This window comes from Rhinolophus sinicus, linkage group LG07 (genome assembly GCF_036562045.2).
Source record: "Rhinolophus sinicus isolate RSC01 linkage group LG07, ASM3656204v1, whole genome shotgun sequence".
Taxonomy (NCBI): Eukaryota; Metazoa; Chordata; class Mammalia; order Chiroptera; family Rhinolophidae; genus Rhinolophus; species Rhinolophus sinicus.
Window position 1 is genome coordinate 63,126,854 of NC_133757.1, and position 18,893 is coordinate 63,145,746.

General features: G+C 45.2%; 1 protein-coding gene across 4 annotated transcripts in view; it reads left to right on the forward strand.

Annotated features, from left to right (window-relative positions):
- The window catches only part of WDFY4 (WDFY family member 4), a 324,112-nt gene that overhangs the window by 106,079 nt on the left and 199,140 nt on the right, over positions 1-18,893 (forward strand). For all 4 annotated transcript variants that reach the window (XM_074337248.1, XM_074337250.1, XM_019730128.2 and 1 more), the window contains 8 exons: positions 5,955-6,175; positions 7,413-7,495; positions 8,425-8,662; positions 9,084-9,160; positions 10,156-10,377; positions 11,074-11,252; positions 16,624-16,855; positions 17,937-18,082. In XM_074337248.1, the coding sequence (XP_074193349.1) occupies positions 5,955-6,175; positions 7,413-7,495; positions 8,425-8,662; positions 9,084-9,160; positions 10,156-10,377; positions 11,074-11,252; positions 16,624-16,855; positions 17,937-18,082 (1,398 nt within the window). The remainder of the gene's footprint in view (positions 1-5,954; positions 6,176-7,412; positions 7,496-8,424; positions 8,663-9,083; positions 9,161-10,155; positions 10,378-11,073; positions 11,253-16,623; positions 16,856-17,936; positions 18,083-18,893) is intronic.

The following is an 18,893-nucleotide window of genomic DNA, read 5'->3' on the forward strand; positions in this document are numbered from 1 at the left end:
TCCCTGATTGGGGGCATAAATATTGATGACTGTTATGTCTTCTTGTTGTACAGCCCCTTCACCATTATGAAATGTCCATCTTTGTCTCTTGTTATCTTTTTCACCTTGAAGTCTGTTTCATCTGATATCATTATGGCTACACCTGATTTTCTCTGGGTACCATTTGCTTGGAGTGTCAATTTCCACCCTTTCACTTTGAGTCTATGCTTGTCCTTGTAGCTGAGATGTGTCTCTTGGAGACAGCATATGGTTGGGTTTAGTTTTTTGATCCAATCTGCTACTCTGTGCCTTTTTATTGGTGAGTTCAGTCCATTTACATTTAGGGAGATTATTGATAGGTGAGGATTTCCTGTCATTCTATCTTTAGTTTTCTGGTGAAGCTGTGTCTCCATTGTTTCTTTGCCTTTTTGTTGTCTATTATTTCTGTGTGGTGGTATTCTATGATGTTTCCCTCTGTTTCTTCTTTTATTTCAGTATATATTTCAGTTCTGGAATTTTTTTGAGTGGAATTTATTTTCATTATTCTTATGTCAAAGCTGAGGAAACGGAGTCTTAGAGAAAGTAACTAGCCCACGTTACCTAGCAGGTGGTGTCAAACCAGCACAAGACTGTGCTCTTGGTACCTATTTGGGTGCCCTGTGCCCAGAGTGTGAAGGAATGGTGACTGTTTACCTGGAAGCTCAGAAGCAACACACCAGGCTTTGAGCCACAGTCTGCTTGTGAAGAGATCCCTCATTTCCACAAGAGACTGTTCTCTACCATCTTGTTCACGGAACCTCCTCCAGATAATCATGGATGGGAATCTGTTAACAACAACAACAAATCTGTTTAAAAAATCTCTCTTAACAAAAGAGTTGTTTTGACAGTTTACTTTGGCCCAAGCAGTAGGGACACCCAGGGTAAGTTATTGCCTCTTTTACTGGGTTCCCCGAGGACGCCCCAGCCATAGATGGGAAGGGCTCTGGCTGCAGGGTGCTTCTGGGTCTCAGGGAGCCTTCCGTTGGGCTCCACTGCTTACCTGGTCCAGCTATCATGGAGTGAGGGAATGTGTCCAAGGTTATGGAAGCTCTTCATAGATGTGTCAGGTTCCAGGTTGTGCAGACATCGTCCTGAATGGATGCTTACAAGCTGATTTTCCTGGTGATGTTCTCATGCTCCATTTCAGGGCTGACCACAGGGGTGAATAAGCCGGGCTGACCACTGCCCACAGCCTCCAGCCTTTTCCTGCAAGGCCGTGCTCACTCTCAACCCCTGGCCTTTGTACGTGCTGTCCCCTCTCCCAGAAAGACCGATTCTCCTGCTGGCCTGGCTCTCTCTTCATTATCCTTCAACAGTTATTTGGCACTTACTCACCTTTTCTGACCACTCCATCCGCTCCCTGAGTTACGTGCACTTCCTGTGTCCTAGAACACTTGTCCCCTGGGGCTTGCACTTATTAGGTGCTATTGTGTCTGAGGGACAGAGATAGGTGACAGGAAAACAAGGCTGAAGAGTTATCACCTCAGGCAGCAGTGCACAGTGAACTGGGGGCTGAGGAGGACAGGGAAGGCACAGAGAGCAAGAGAGAGAAAGAACATATAAACGAGCCTGTCAAAGTGTGGTATTTATAATGATTGAAGTATGGCCACAGTACTGGTTGGGAAAGTCAGAAAAGTTTCCTTAGATGAGAGGACATATGAATCGTCTTTTGAATAATAAATAGGAGCTCAGCAAAAGGATGGGATTGGAAAGTGCTTTTCTAGCTTTGAACATCAATCAAAGTGGTTTATTTAGCAAAGGGTGAGTACGTTACTGGGGCTGGAGCACAGGGTGGACCAAAGGAGAGGATGGAAGTAAAGCCGGGTAGAGACAAATACTTTGTAAATAGTGCAAGATCCCTGGCTTCTGTCACCAGGAAGCACTGGCTGTCAAACGTATGTAATTTGTGCAAGAAGCAGAAGATGTAGAGCCGTTGGTCTCAGTTGCATACCTATGCAAGTACAGCCAGGGCGCCATGCCTTTGGACAAGGCTTCTACTGACTCGATGGGATTTAGACGCTTCCTACACCTAAAGCAACGTCACAAACTCCCATGCCTACATGGCCATATGGGTACCGTAAATATCAGGCTGGTCGGACTGTGGCAAAATGGAAAGTTTACACCCTTATAAAGAGAAAACTAAGCAAGCAAAGATAAAAACGATAACGACTTATTAAATAAAACACATTTGTGGGCCCTATTTATCCCTGGCATCCCATTAATAGTCTGTGATTATAAAAGCTCAGGTCACTTAAATTGTACCATCTCTCTTCCAAAATCATCGAATAAAGAATATTTCAACAAAATTGGAACAAGCGACTCATACAAATTTGAGTAGCTCAATAGAAATCCCTCATTCTTTTTAAGAGTCGGGGGGAAGCAGATGCGGGCCATCTGATGGTTTTCATGTCTAGGTCAGGGCGCCGTGGTTAATGTCCAGAAGACACAACGTGAACTGATGCACCCAAAGCCCATGCCACCCCACCAGGACCCAGCCCTCATTGGGTGCTGGAACCATATTAATATGAACCAAGAAGGTTAGTCGGGGGCGGGGGCAGGGAGAATAAACATCCATAGCTGGACAAGGATGGATGTGAAGACACAACTGTTAAGTGGAGAAAGCAGAAAATTCCTTAAGGCCACCCCACAAAATGCTCTGTGATAATTTGCCTTGGGGGTCCAGCCCGGTGACCCTGCACGCTCACCACTGAGTCCTAATTGAACCACCATCCCCTTTCCTGCGTTGGAAGTAATATGCGTTAGGAAAATCAATCCATTTGTAGGGGGAGAACCAGACTGGTTTCCTGCTACTGCTCATATTTTCACTAAAACCCCATTTTACTGGAACCAACATTGAAAAACAGCACATTTTATTCCAAACAAGGCAATATTGGTATTGACAGAGCTGCAGTGATAATGAGGACGATCAATTTTCCCTCCTCCATTATGGGGCTTTGAGCAATTTTGGAGTAAACTTGTGGCATCATTAGGCAAGATCAGCATTTCTCCCTTTTGGAAACTTTTTGCTTTTTTTCTTTCTTTTTTCATGTTTGTGTATGTAGATTTTAAATATGTCTGCTCCAGTGGGGGAGGGGAGAAGCAAAAACAAACAAATGGAAAAGAAAACCAGAAGTCCCCAAAGCAGTAAGTGAAGTGCTGGTATAAACACTGGAGCTTGGAGACATTTCTTTTTCATTCTTATTCATAATACATTGCGATGTGATTTTTGCATCTTGTTTCATACAACTCTCCAACCCTACCCTTGAAGACTTCCCAACTCTCCCCCCAAATTAAAAGACGCAGTTACCCAAATCCAAGTTCTGGGAGAGGGAAAGTTTGAGGCAAGAGAGTGGGAGCTCCTTTTCCGTTGTGAGAAGAATGGAGAAGGAAGGCAGAGGAGCAACCTCTGCGGGATGCAGGAAGGGACGCTTCGAGCATCAGAAGAAAGATCTGGGGAACAGAATCAAGGATGTTGGGTAGATTTCCACATGGAAGAGCTCTTCAAAGTAAAAGTGAGGGAACTGCTTGCTGCAAATGAGTCTTAGCATTTCTACCTTCTGTTTCTGGTTCCCGTTGGCTACACATACGTCTCTATCAGCTCAGGCTGGCTGTGCAGAACTTACAGGGACAGGGAAGGGGGTCATCTCCATCCATTTTGGCTGCTATAACAAGAGACCGTGGAGTGGGTGGCTTATGAGCAACACGCATTTATTTATCACAGTTCAGCAGGCTGGGAAGTCCGAGATCGTGGTGCTGGCAGATTCAGCGTCTGGTGAAAGACTGATGTCCCTCTTCTTACTGTGTCATCATAAGGCACAAGGGAGGAAGGAGGTCTCTGGGGTCTCTTTTAGAAGGGCTCTGATTCCACCCTTGAGGGCTCCCACCTTCATGATCTAATCGCTTCCCAAAGGCCCCACCTCTAAATACCATCACACTGGGGGTTAGGTTTCAACATAGGAATTTCGGAGGAACACAAATATTCAGTCCTTTGCGGGGACCATCATCTCCAAGTGATTAGATCTCTTGTTGACATCAGTGGTGTTACCAAAACAGTGACATTTCAGAATGGCAAAATCCTGCATGGGAGCAGTCCCCCTGGAAAACCATTTGTTGTAGTTAAATTTTAAACTAAAATCAAGTAGTCTAAAATTTTAAATCTGAAATATTACTGAAAGTATTATAAAGATGGGAATTTTACTGAATGCCATCAGTTTGAGGCAGGAGCTGTGGGTGCCATCCTTCTGGAAGGAAGGTTGGAGGACAGTAGGGTGAGCTGTGTAAACCATTCATTTGTTTAAAAAAATTTAGAAACTGATGACCAACAGTGTAAGTATGTTTCACCATACAATTTAATCCTTGAAACATATATACTACAAAACTGTGTTCATGGCTTGTAGAAGAATGATATCTTACTAATTTCTGTACCTTAGTGACACAAACATTCTCTTGACCGTCTCTGGGCAGGGCTCCCCAAATAACCGCCCACGTGGGGAGGAGATAGACTGAGGTGATTCTCAGCCAGGATTTGCCCTAACTTGTGGCCCGGACAATTGACTTCTCTGGGCTCAGTTTCTTCATCTGTAAAATAGGGATAGTAATAGTACCTCCCTCATATGTTTCCTCATAGGGATTGCATAATCTATACATGTCAACATGCTTTGACTAGGGCCTGGCACATCCTAAACACCCAGGAAGGAGTCCCATCCCAGGGTAAAATTTGGTCCCCAAACTTGGTGCCAGGCCTTGGCTCTATTCTAACTCCAAGAGCTCCATGAAATGTGCAAGGGGCTGTGGGGAACCCCTCCCCTCCTGGACTGTGTAAATTTTCTGCTAGAACACTTCTCCCACTGGGCTGAGACTCTCTTCACCTGTCTCACCTTTAGTCCGTGATTCCCTTGAGAGTGGGGACATATTCACCTTGAAATGCCTAAAACTTTGCACACACCTGATACTGAAGAGGCAGTTAATACCTCTTTGTGGGAGAAGAGGAAGAAAGAGAAGCAGGGAAGGACTCCAAGAAAGCTTCATGGGGGACACGTGTGGGTGACAGATGGTCTGAGACTCGATGGGACCAGAAGCCAGCCCTCATTAGGTAAAGATTATTCAATAAGCGCCTTTGTGATTACTCCTGGCTTTACATGGTGCACTAACCTAGATGCCATCTACATCATCATAGGTCTCTGAGATTTGACACACGCTGTCCGTGTGTCAAAATGTACTTAAAACAGAGAGCTGGACAATGGACAATTGGAGGGTGGTGGGGAGGAAGATGACACCTGGGGGGAGAAGGGGCGATGTCAGCGAAGGCTTCCACAGGATCAGTGGTCCTCTCTGGGTGAGGTTCAGTACGTGACGATGAAGAGGGCTGCATATGCCACAGCAAGTAGTGTATGTGGGTTACTTCCTGAGTCTTGTACTTCCCAGTGAAGTGTTAGGGGTACAAACTCAAAGGCAGGTCTGCTAACTGAGTCAGCTGTGGGGGCAGCAGGGGGGGAATGTGGGACCCACTAGAGGGCACAGCCACTGCCTAGTTCCAACTACTTTTCAACACATGCAGGACTGCAAACCTCCCTGACCAGATCTTTCCATCTTTTGAGAGAGGCCATAGATCTGGACTTTTACGTGAAATCTTCAGGCTTTTAAATTTTAGCAATTAATTCAGGGACTACTTAAACATCGTGTGGGTCAAATACCACCCACCTCTGATTTCAGCTGTCTGCCTCTTCGGCAGCCGATGCCAGCAGCGCATGTCATCCTGTAGACTGGCCTCTGGGATCTGAGCTTGTGTGTAAAGAGGGCCTGGCCGTAGTGCAGGCTGTGGTGGGAGCAGCCTGCTTGCCCCACAACCGACTTGGGGCCTGATCGGGAGCCTATCAAAATTGCCCACAAAATGTTTTGACCTCAGGAACTCATGGTTGACTCTGATTACCTTGCAGCTTTCTGAGGAGATGCAGTGTTCCATGGCCAGTCACATCCAGTCCTTGGTGAAATCGGAGAAGAACCGTCAGGTCGTGTGTGAGGCAGGGATGCTTAGGACCCTCGTGACCTCCTGCCACCACATCTTCACCACCAGTAGCAGCAGCAGGCCTCTGCACTCGGGCCTCATCAGGATTTTTGAAAAGCTTGCTTCTCAAGCTATTGAACCAGATGTGCTAAGGTACCATGTTCTGCACGTGAAACACTGCTGAGCCCCTGATAGCTGTGTTCGCACACAGTAGGCAGGAGGAGTGCGTAGGAACAGGTGTCCCCATGCTCCTCTGCCACCGTGGGGCATGTCCCTTTCTGGCACTGGACACTGGAAGTCCAGGGAGGAGCCGTGGGACTGTTGGGGTGGTGTGGAGCCCACAATGCAGAGGTCCTCCCATGAGCTGATGGTCTCAGGGAGAGGGGATGATAGTCAAAGGGTCCTGTGACAATACAGAATAGCTCTGTGGGGATGCTCGGTGGAGAGCGCTGGAGCGACGCAGAGCTGGGAGAACCACAGTTGGGAGAATGGGTGTAAAGAGGCGGGGCTTCAAGGAAGCCAGCCTGGTGAGACCTGAGGCCTGTGCAGCCCAGGAGACGCGGGAGCCTGGCAGACGAAGATGCTTTGCTGAGAGGGGTGGGGGCTTAGGGCCTGACTGTGCCCAGTGGCTAACCTGCAGGGAACTTGGCTGGTGTGAGGGGCAGTGGCAGGGACTCCTGGCAAGGAGGGGCTCAGAGGCAGCGCCATTGTAATCTGTGGGGGCCTTCATGGCAGCCCCTCCATGAAGCCACATGTTTACTGGAGAGCTACAGCAGGGCGGGAAGAGGCACAGGACAGAGCAGACACAGAAGACAAAAAAACAGGAAAGAAAGGCTGCAGGGTGGTCCCCCGCTTTGCCCCCCCCCATCGTGGTGTAGGGAGGGTGGTGCCTGGGGGTCACAGGCCTGCCAGGCCTCTGCTGACACACAGTACCAAATGTAGAGGGTTCAGAAGGTAACGCCTTCAACAAACAGGCATGGGACCCAGGGGTCAGACTAGCCTCTTTCACCCTCTGTACATGCAAGCTGCCAGACAAGGTCACCGTGCTTCATTCAGCTGCTTAGTAAATTTTGTTAGAAACTTATAAACAATGCATGACAGAATTATTTTCCAACATATTCCTTTTCCGTTTAAGGTCCAATTTGAGCTCCTAGCTAGTCACTGGTTAAGTCAAAAGCACCTGAAAAGTCAAAACTCACAAGCTGTCTGATCTGGGAGCTAGAGGGACGGCCTGTTTGTGCACGACTTGAAGAGTTTCTAGGCAGGGAGAGAAAAGCTTGGAGGGAGAACCAGGGAGCACTGAGATCTAGAAAAGCACTCTACGAAGCTGCAGAAAACGTCTGCCCACAAAATATCTTCATTTTGTTCTCTTATATGTTATGATACTTAGACAGTTTTTACGTCTTGGAACTCCCCCACGTCTGTTGGCTGCAATGACGTCTCCTGTGCGTGGAGGGGACTCTGGATGCTCAGGTAAGGACAGAGGAAACAACAGGGGCAGGTTAACGGGGATTAAAAGAATGTGTGCTCCTTGTAAGGGCTCATTTACAACAGATGGGAAGCAGACAGATTTGAAAACTAGTTTGCCCAACGCTCAATGGAGCAAATGAGGAAAAGTCAAGGGGCTGGTGGTCCCGAGGAGCGGCCAGATCTGAAAGGAGAAGGACGACCCTTACCCCATATAAGACAGGTGATGCTAAGCACATTCATGATCCTGCTGAGCCCCAATCTCAGAAACAGTGATAGGGTCACGACACAGCTGGAGTTCCCGGAGCTGCACCTGGATGGAGGTGCCCAGGGTCGGCTTTCTGTACAGCTCCCAACTCAGGGGAGTTAGGGGTCAGGAGGTCAAAGCACTGGGTGGATCCCTTAGTGTCAGGCCTGGTACCCGGGAGGATGCTGGTCCAGGGAACCAGCTGGGAGAAAAGGAAGCTGTGGACGTACTGAATGTAAGGTCACACAGGACCTCAAGGCAAGGAGGCCCAGTTGGAAAGCAAGATAGTCGGGCTTGGGCTGGGAGCTATAGGTGGGAGAGAAGAGCTTTCAAGGAGACAGGCTATTGTGAAAGAGTGTGTGGAGGTGGGTGAGTTAGCCCTAAGCCTCAGAGAGTAACTGCCAGTGAGGCCAGCCAAGGACAGCCACAGAATCGGGGGCGTGATGGAATTAAAGGGAGATGTTTCTAGGAGGAGCAGGTTGCGCCATGGTTCAGCATTATCAAAATCAGCAGGGAGCCCAGATGGGAAGGCCCAGGAAAGCCATCCTCATAGTGGTTAGGAAATGCATGGCGACTCTGCAGAGCCCTCCTTTGAGGAGACTGTGGCAGAAATGGCAGTGCTATTGTCAGAAGAAAGGTGAGAATACTTCGAGGAAAGACATATCTCTTCTCTTGCTTGCTGCCTTAGGGTCACAGGCAGGGGTGCTAGTGACTGTTGAGAGTCCTGCAAGAGCCATCCAGGATGCCAGCCCGTGCCCAGCAGTCACACAGACCCTCAGGCCCTCGGGGCCATCCCAGGGCTCCACCACCGCCCTTCCAATGGCACTGAGCCTCATCTCCATGACCTCCCCACGCAACCTGCAACCTCAGAGGGCTGCCTTGGCTCCATCGTTCGTGGAATTTGACATGTCTGTGGACGGTTATGGGTATGACAGACTTTTGTATATTTGAAATATGCTTTATTAATTTCCCAGTGCCTGATTATAAATGAATTATAATATTGATTACAAAATTATGGTTCCCATCAGCTCTCACCACTCAGTAGTAGACTGTGTCTGGGTCATGGACAGCACATCTACTCAGTGTACTTTTAGGGGCAGTGTCCCCAGCTGTGTAGGGCCAGGACCTTCTTCTCCCCCTGGCATGTCTGCATTCTAGAATGTTCTCTCCTCCAGCCTACAGGTGGATTCCTTCTCTTAGGGCCATTGTACCAGCATCAGCTGCTTTCTGTCCTTGGGGGCCTCATGGTCTAAGAGCTAGTGAGGCCCCTGCAGAGGGACAGAGGGGAGTTGTCACAGCAGAGGCTGGAGTGCAGGCCAATGATCTGAGACCCTTTCATCTTTCCAGCTGTTTGTTTATTCCGACCCTGTCTACAGTTATGGGAACCAGCACCGAGTACTCAGTCTCCGGAGGGATTGGGGCAGGTAGGTACTTCCTGGGACTAGCTTGCTGAGCTCTCCTCATTCTGCCTGGGGACTAAGTCCTTAGAGAGCCTTGATTTCAGATTTCCACTGGGCATTTCAAGAAAGCTGAGGCTTCTTCTTGGTCCTGTGTATCTGTAGATGAGCCATCCTTCCAGTTTGTCATGCCTCTCTCAGGGCAGGGGTGTCCTGCTCATTGTGTGTCCCAAGGGCCCAGCCCATGGCTCTGTGTATAAAGGGGGCTTAGTGAGCACTGATGGGCTCAGTGGGTGACCGGGCAGCTGAACCTGAGTTTGATTCATTTTGTCGGTGACTGACAAATCCTGAAATGGACACCTCGCCCCTAGAAAGGAATATGAGTTCCATGTTGATGACTTCCAGGAACAAGTCCGTCCTTGGCTTGTGTGGGGATTGACCTGGGCCTTGGTGTGCTTTGTACAGTGATGTGCTCAGTTGAAAGCCAGGCTCCCTCTGTCAGGGGAACTGGGCCTGGGTTTCGTGTGAGAGTGGGTGCTCAGGAGTAATTGCATTCATGGCCTGTCAGCGTGGGGCACCAAGGCTGAGTCTGCTCACTCAGTGAGGAGGGCGGGCCGCACCAGTACTGCCAACCCTGTTCCTAGGTGGGAGGGCATGGATTTCCTTAGAATGGAGCCACCCATGCAGATGTCAGCTGGGAGAGGCCAGTGCTCTCTGTCCCACGTAGCACACTGCCCACCTTTAGATCAGGTGACTAGTGGGCCAAATGATGATGGATATCAGGGTTGTGCCCCCCACCTGGTCCCCTTGGCAAGGCAGCATGGAATAATAGGTGGGACAGGATTGCAGAGAGGCTTTGAGGATCTAGGCTGAAGTCCTGTTGGGAATATGACTTATTCCTAAGAGAATGAATAAGGAGACAAGAGCATCCTGCTGAGTGGGGTGGAGGTAAAGTGGGCATGAGTCAGGTGAGGCACAGCGGCTGGCTAAAGCCTAAGGGTATATTTCTGTTCTGACCCCAGGTGCTGCCAGGTCCTTCCCTCCCCCCGGCGGCCTGACCTTCTCCTGCTGGTTCCTGATCAGCAGACACAGCACTGTCACCGAGGGCCACCCGCTGCACTTCCTGACCCTGGTGCGCCACCTGGCCAGGACCGAGCAGCCCTTTGTCTGCTTCTCAGTCAGCCTCTGCCTGGAGGACCTCTCCTTGATTGTGTCTACAGAAGAGAAAGAGTTTCAGCCCCTGGGTAAGGTGTTGGGAGCCAAAGTTGATTTTGTTCACACTTGGGGGGAATGGGGCTAAGTCAGCAGCTCTTGGTGCAAGGGCCCGGGAGTCCAACCCTCTTTAGTATGCTGAGGCTGGTCCTGGATCTGCCATTTAGAGCTCAGCCTGGATCTCCAGGTTCACCCACCTGTGATAGCCCGAGGTGGTCCAGCATATCCTGGCCACACCTGCTGTTCTCGTGTGCCCTGAGAGTGTCATTGTGAAACACCCAGAAGGCCCAAAGGATGGCTTGACATCCTTGACACACAGCATAACTGTCCTTTCCCTGATACCTCTCAGGACTGTGCCAGGAAATGTGCATCACTGTGGTGGCACTCTGGTGTGGGCTAGACCTGGAGCCCGACTCCTGGGTTTGTGCCCTGGCTGCATGACCTTGGGCAATCTCTGTGCCTCTCTGTGCCTTGGGATGGTAAAATGGGAATTGTGATAGCACCTATCTCACACGGTTTCCATGAATATGAAATGAGCTAATATTTATAACAGTCCGTAAAACACTGTCTGACATAAAGCAAGACCTCAGCAATGATATCTGCTGGTATTATTATTTTATGAGAAGGGGCATGGCCATGGCTCATTGGCTCCAGGCTCCGTTCCTGTTCTGCTGGGTTGCTGTAGCATGAAGCTGCCTTTGAGGTATGGTGTTTGTTCTCTTTTCTAGATGTCATGGAACCTGAGGATGACTCTGAGCCTTCCGCAGGACGCCAGCTTCGGGTCAGGTGTGGCCAGCTGCTGGCTTGTGGTCAATGGCATCACCTGGCTGTGGTTGTCACCAAGGAAATGAAAAAGAATTGTAATGTTTCTACCTACCTGGATGGACAGGTCATTGGCTCTGCCAAGGTGAGATGGTTCCCTCAGTTGCCCTTGCCCCACGGCCATTCTTCCCAGCTACACCACCCTGGGTGACCTCAGTTTAGTTCTTGGTTTGCTTTTGCCAATGAAATCCTCTTGCTGTCCAGAACACTTGGCTGAGCTCAGGCATAAAAAGGGCATTTTTAGAAAATGGAATAAAGGTCACACAACTAGGGCAGAAGGTAAAACATGGAAATAAGAATCCTCATGACACTTATGACTGTACGAATAGCCGTAAGAAAATATAAATGTCGGAGTGAACCAAGTAAGACTTCTCACATCTTAAGATACGAAGACCCCAGGTAGGTCTGAATGGGGTTGGCTAAGGTTCTGCTTTTCTAAGAGGCTTCCTGGTGAGTTTAATGTAGCTGATCTGCACACTACACTTCGGAGCAAAACGCTGGAGTTTGCAAAGACACCAACACATCTTGCCAGATTTAGAGCAAGAATGGTGAGGAAAAGATGGTCCCCTGCTTAGAGAAGGCAATGGAATGAGAAGAAATAGTTGGACGAAGCATCATGGAGAGACACCTGAGGTCCTGAGGGATAAGGGAGAGAAAGCTGGGAGATTACGGCCCTGCTCCAGTAGTGACTGTCAGAGGTCCCTGAAGAAACCAAAGAAGGAAGGGCCCAGAAGACCAAGACCACAGAGGGCAGAGTCTGGAAGAGCATCTTAACCTAGGCTGCATTCTAGAATCACCTCGGAAGACTTTCAAGTTTTCGTGCACAGACTGCACCCCACATCAATTATAGCAGAACGTCTGAGGGTGGGATAATTTGTTAATGATGTCGAAATTTCCCGGGTGATTCTAATGTGCAGCCAGAATGGAGATCTTACATTAATAGGGTTTCTCAATTTTAACAGTATTGTCATTTGGGGGTGGATAATTTTATTGTGGGGGCCTATTTCATGTATAAGAAGACAGTAATATTTGTGCCTCCTCCACCAAAATGCCATATCGTTCCCCTCTCCCCATTTGGGACATCAAAGATTATCTCCAGACATTTCCAAATTTACCCTGGGGGGCAAAATCACCCAGGTTGAGAATCATTAGGTTAGAACAACCTAAATTCTTTAGAACACCTAGAGATGGATTTGATGTTATCCTTTGGTAAAACTGTCATAAAAGAGGCACTGGTAACCAGAAAGACTTGTTAGGAGCATAAGAAAAGCCGGTCCTCTAAAACATAAAGTTAACGTTTTTTCTCCAGTCATTAACAATACTGGTTCCTCCCTCCCCTCTTTATCATTAAATATTTGTTGAGCACCTACTATGTGGTAGGTACTATTTTTGGTGTTGGGAATTGTTCACACCCACCAGCCAAATACTTCCAGGAGTATGGATATAGTACCAAACAAAAGTTAGAGTTATTAAGCTTGCTGTAGCAAGAGACTCTGTACTCCAGGGGGCAACAAGGATTTAAGAGGGGCTTCTATAGGATTTGGGCTTATCTTAGCTGATTTTGGGAAGTGTTCAAAGAAATAAAGTCAGTCTGTTCTGAATTGGATGCTGCCAGAATGAGAGGCAATTTGGTGTCTGTGTATGTTTAGAATTTTTACCCAGGAAGTCGGAAGAATGGAGCAGGGCTAGAGCTGTCACTGGAGAAGAAGAAATAGTTACATTAGCCAGGATGGGAAGTGTAGTCCCCTTCGTGGTCTCAGTGTCTTTGTTTTATCTGCTCAGGTATGCTTACAGATGGGCTTTCAAAAAATCTTTTTTCACAGATATGTTGTTATTCTGTCTTGTTTCACAGAATAGGTTGGTATTCTGTGAAATAGTTCACACATCTTGAGGCTAAGAGACATGTCCTGTTGCTATCTGGATCTTGCTTGCACCTAGCCAGGGGCTCACACCTAGTAAGCATGCAATAAACACTTGGTGAATTGCGCTGAATTTACAGCCACAAAGAGTAACATGGACTGGATGATAGTGTAGTTGAGTGAATTGGTACATGAATAAACTTCTGACCTCACAGAATCAGCGCGAGTCAGTCAGCAGGGAAGTTGGGAGTGGTGTGATATCATAGGATATGCCAAACATGCCAAAATATACCATGGAGAATGGCCAAGGGCCAAGGCTGACAGAATTGACTTTCCAAGATGATCTCAACAGGTTGGTTCAGGGTCAGTCAGTGGGATGCACAGACAGGCCTGTGTTTAGATGCAGACATCCGGGCCAGGACCAGATGGGACAGCTTGTGTTGGGGACAACCCTGCTTAACGACTGTTCTCAAATGTCACAGACTTTGTTTTTATTTCCAAGGGAAGATAAGTTAAATTTAGAAAGGTGGGGATTATTTTAACATTCCGAATTGAGCAAAATGATGTGAGAGTAATTTGAAACACATTAAGTTTATAAATCAATCTAAATGGTGTGGTGAATGCAGTAGGAATTTGGGAAGAAAAGGGGCAAGCTGGATGGGAGGGGTGGGGCAGAGCTTCAGTGTGGGAGAGAGAGAAGTCTCTGCCTGGGAGAATGGCAGAAGGCAGCAAGCACTGGGGGCTGTGGTCCAGGCAGGGCTGGTGTTTGAAAGCTTGCTTTGTTTTTATTTGAAAATCTCATTTAATTGGTAGGGAAAAAATATTTCTGAAATCATATGAGCTCTCACTGAGAAAATATGTGTTTATATGCATATTAATGTCTATAGTGATTTTATAGTCTTTATAAAAATAATATAAACATTTTTTGAAATAACTGAAAAATAGAGAAAAGTAGAAAAATGATCACATTCCATCTTACCATAGTTTGTAGTTTCTGTCAGATTTTTTTCCCCTTAAAAAAAGTAGTTGTGACTTCATTGTACAGAAAATGTTGTATACTACTTAGTTAACTTATACTATTATTTTTAAAAGTTGTCCACACGGGCTTTGAAATGATCACTTTTTAGTTGTGAAAATCTCTTAACTATTTTTCTTTTATTTTACTGAAATTTTTTTTGAGATAATTGTAGGTTAAAATGTAGTTATAAGAAAGAAAAGAGAGTAATCTTGTATAATTTTACCCAGTTTTCCCCAATGGTAACATCTTACAAAACTATAGAACAATATCACAACCAAAATGTTGACATAGGTATAATCTACCAATTTATTAAAATTTCCTAGTTTTACTCGTATTTGTGTGTGTATTTAGTGTCATACAATTTTATCATATGCATAGTTTCCTGCATCCACAACTACTGCCAAGAAACAGAATGTTTCCATCACAAGTGTGCCATAAAAGTGTTACATAAAAGATGTAACTATAGCCGCCTTCCACCCACACCCCCTCACCTATCCCCGTCCCTAATCTTGGCAACCATTAATCTAAACTTTTGTCATTTCACAGTGTTAAATCTATAGAATCGTACAGTATATGATCTTTTAGGATTAGCTTTTTCGTTCAGCGTAATTCTCTAGAAATCCATCCAAGTTGTCTCATGTGTCAATAGTTTATTTCTTTTTATTGCTTAGTAGTATTTCATGGTGTGAATACCTAACCACTGAAGGACATCTAGGCTGTTTCCAGTTTTGGGCTATGGCAAATAAAGTTGCTATGAACATTTGTGTATAGGTTTTTGTGTGTATTCCTACGTCTTCATTTCCCTGAAGGTCCAGTTGCTGGGTCCTACGATAGTTACAGGTTTAAGAACTTCCAAATTATTTTCCAGAGTGACTGTATCATTTTACATTTCCACCAGCGATGAGTGAGTGATCCAGCTTCTCTTCATTTGGTGTTGTCACTAGTTTTTAACTAGCCTTTCTGATAGGTATAGTGATACCTAGTGTTTTCAATTTGCATTTCCTTAATGGCTCACGAGACTGAGCATTTTCTCATGTGTTTATTTGCCATCTTTTATATCTTCTTCGGTGATGTCTGTTCCTGTCTTTGCCCATTTTCTAATGGTTTGTCTATTTTTTATATTAGGTTTTAGGGTTTTTCTATATATTCTACATACTAGTTCTTTGTCAAATATGTAATTTGCAAATAATTTTTCCTAATCTATAGTTTGTTTGTTTTTTATCCTGTCTCACATCGGATTTTGCAGACCCAAAGTTTTAATTTGATGAAGTATAACTTATCAGTTTTTTCTCTTATGGGTAATGCTTTCAGTTTCTAGTCTAAGAATTTGCCTAGTCCTAGATCCTGAAGATTTTCTTCTATGCTTTAAATTTTTTATTTCTAGTTTTAAATTTCACATTTGAATTTGTGATCAGTTATGCATTAGTTTTTGCTTAAGGTGTGAGGTTTAGGTCACAGTTTATTTTTTTGCTCCCGCACCGCTGTTAAAGACACTATCCTTCCTCCATTGAATTGCTATTCAACCCTTGTCATAAATCAGTTGGGCATATTTGTATAAGTTTATTTCCTGATTTTCTCTTTTCTTCCAGTGATCTATGTGACTATCCCCATAACAACATCACACTCTCTTAATTATTGTAGCTATATAGTACACCTTAATATTGGATAGAGTGGTACCTCCAACTTAATTTTTCTTTCACAAAAACAAAAAAAATTAAGCGATTTGTTAAGATACTTGTTTAAGCTATTCTAGGGCCTGTGTCTTCCCCTGTACATTTTAGAATTAGTTTGCTTGTCTGCAAAAACCATCTGAGATTTTGATAGGAATTGCATTAAACCTATAGATCATTTTAGGGAGAAACGACAGAGTTAACTATGTTGAGAAATGATATCTTTACTATCCAGGAACATTGTAGTTCTCTTCATTTATATAAGTCTTCTTTGATTTCTTTTATCATCCTGTTGGAATTTTCAGTATATAGATCTTATACATGTTTTATTATTTCACTTTCTTTTGAGAAATAGTAAATGATAGTGTTTTTAATTTTAGTTTCTGCATGTTCATTGTTAGTCTATAGAATGCAATTAATTTTGGTGTGTTGATCATATATCCTGTGATCTTACTAGTTCTAGGAATGTGTGTGTGTGTGTGTGTGTGTGTGTGTGTGTGTGTGTGTGTTAGATTCCTTGGAATTTTCTACATGGACATGTCATTTGCAGATAGAGTTTTATTTCGTTCCTTCCAATCTGTATGTTTGTCATTATTTTTAGCACATAAAAATTAATATACCAATACTAGACATTTAGGTTCTTAGTGGAATATCTGAGACAAACATTGGCTCTCAATATTTCTTTTCAAATTTGTTTCCAAAGGCACAGTGTCACTTTTATACCTCCACCAGCATTTTATAAACTGTTTTGCTGCACTGTTTCTCAGCTTTAAGAGTTATGTTTTTAATGTTTTTATATAAAATACGTTTTTACTTTGAGAGAAGAAAAAGGTACATCATTTTATATCCATGTGTATTTATTTAATTAATTCTGAAGTTAACCACCTCCCATCCTTTTCATTTTAACAGATGTTGTACATGCAGGCCTTGCCAGGACCTTTCCTCTCAATGGATCCATCATCATTTGTGGATGTTTATGGATATATTGCTACGCCTCGGATTTGGAAACAAAAGTCATCATTAATATGGCGTCTTGGCCCTACATACCTCTTCGAAGAAGCCATCTCAGTGGAAACTCTGGAAGTTATTAACAAACTTGGCCCAAGATACTGTGGAAATTTCCAAGCTGTGTATGCCCAAGGTATGGAGTGTTTTGATTTATAGTAATCTTGCTGATATTATTTAAAAATAGGCACCCATTTATTTATAAAGAATAAACTCAGCATGGGTCAGTCCTTAGGGAAGACCTTTGTAATTGGATTGTCATATATTTACAACCCTACAGAATATGTCACAAGAAAGAAAATGACAGTCTCCTTCATATTTCAACTCCAAAGCTCATAATGGAGGAGAGTGGGTGGGTCACACCATCAGCAAAGAAAGAGAAGAGAATGAGATAAATAAGTTGCATTCCTTTTAATGAAGAAGCTTTTTAACTAAAACATACTGTTGTCTTCAATTATTAAACAGGCAGACAAAACCTCCACATTTTCATTATTGATTGCTGGCTGTTCAAGCAGGAGCGCTGTTCTCTGTGCTCTGTCAAGTTCAGGGGGTCAGCTCCCATCTGGGAAGAACGATAAATGACTCTACCTACAGAAGTTTTGTGCGTGGTGGAGAGCAACTAAGCGCTGGGGAGTGCTTTTGTCTCTAGGCCCCATGTCTTCCTCCAACTTCATTTCCTCTGGCAAATGGCTTGGGCCAGAGCAACGTGTGAGCCAAAGTTTCTCTCCATTCTCACCGTGCTTCGCGAGTCACACATGCGGCTCTCCTTGACGCAGGGGTCAGGGTGCGAATTCCAAGTGGGAGGTGCAGCTCGCTGAACATCCTCGGACCTTCAGGCACAGCCCCTTTCCTTCTTTATAAGTCAGCTTTCTTATCACTTAGCATTTTGGTTTTGGGAGTAGGTAGACGCTTCAAGCTTAGTAATTTCACGCCTGGAATGCCTTTATTTTATAGTATGGTTAATATTGTGAGATCGCTCCACTATTTTTTATACATGTCAGAAGCACAGGTGAGGGCACAACGTGAGACACATGAATACACAACATAGGAACATACAACGTAACAACATTTGACGCATACAAATATAAAATAAAACGAGATACAAGCTTGCTCTCAATGATTACTTTGCCATGTAGCTGTAGATATTTTCTCTTGTGAGGATTCAGTTCCTTCTCTGTAGAGTGAGAGTGGAAGTGATTGAAGATACGCTATTTCAGGAGAGGAGCCTGGTGCAGAAGCCGTGTCCCTGGTTGCAGAGGAAAGGGTTGCCTTTGGCCTTCACGTAGCCAGCTCCTCCACCACGAGTGTTGCGAACATCAGAAACACGTACAATGAGGTGGACAGCCGCCTGATTGCCAAAGAGGTACGCCTTCTAACTTCACCTATGCCCCCTTTTGGAGTCCCGATTTCATGGCTTGCTTCAGCTTTCAATTATGAAGTGAACACTAATTCATGTTTGCATGTGTATAGACAGACGTACACAAGAGTGCTTCCCACTCCGTTTGTTAACATATTCTGACTCCCCATCTATACGCTTCCCTCAAGACTAAAATTTTATTTGTAATTGCTCAGAGAAAAAAGTAGGTGCTCTTCATTCTTCACAGTAGAGCAAGAACAAATTGAATATTTAAAGCCTTCGTGACACTGAGAACATAGTGGAGCTTCCTTTCTCTGGGTGCTACCGATACCCTCCACCCATACACACGCAACACACACTGCAATATTCTGTGAATTGTTCTTTATTTTAAATAACAAATTTGCAAAAGAGCAAACAGATACGTTTCTAGATGTAGAAGCCATTAGATTTACTATTTCCTAATTCCTGCATAAAGAGCTCTTTGGCTCACTGCTGATAAATTTGGGCTGGTGTGTTATATTCTCTCCACCTTCACAGATAGAGGGCCACCTCCCTTTACTGTGGAGGAGGGGTCAGGGATTAGGTCCTATTGAGCACCAAAGAAGTGTTTGACCAGCAGAGTTTCTTCTGACGGAGGAGGCCAGGATTCCTGTTTCCTGCCCTCTGAAACCAGTAAAGCTGGGGCTTTCAGAGGAGGGATGACCCTAGCCTGGGAAGCAGGCGACCCTGGCCTTCATGGCACTGTTTCACCTCTACGTCCCCTAGGGTCCTTCTTGCCCCCGTTAGCTCCTTACTCTGAGCATGTATGACACCAGTG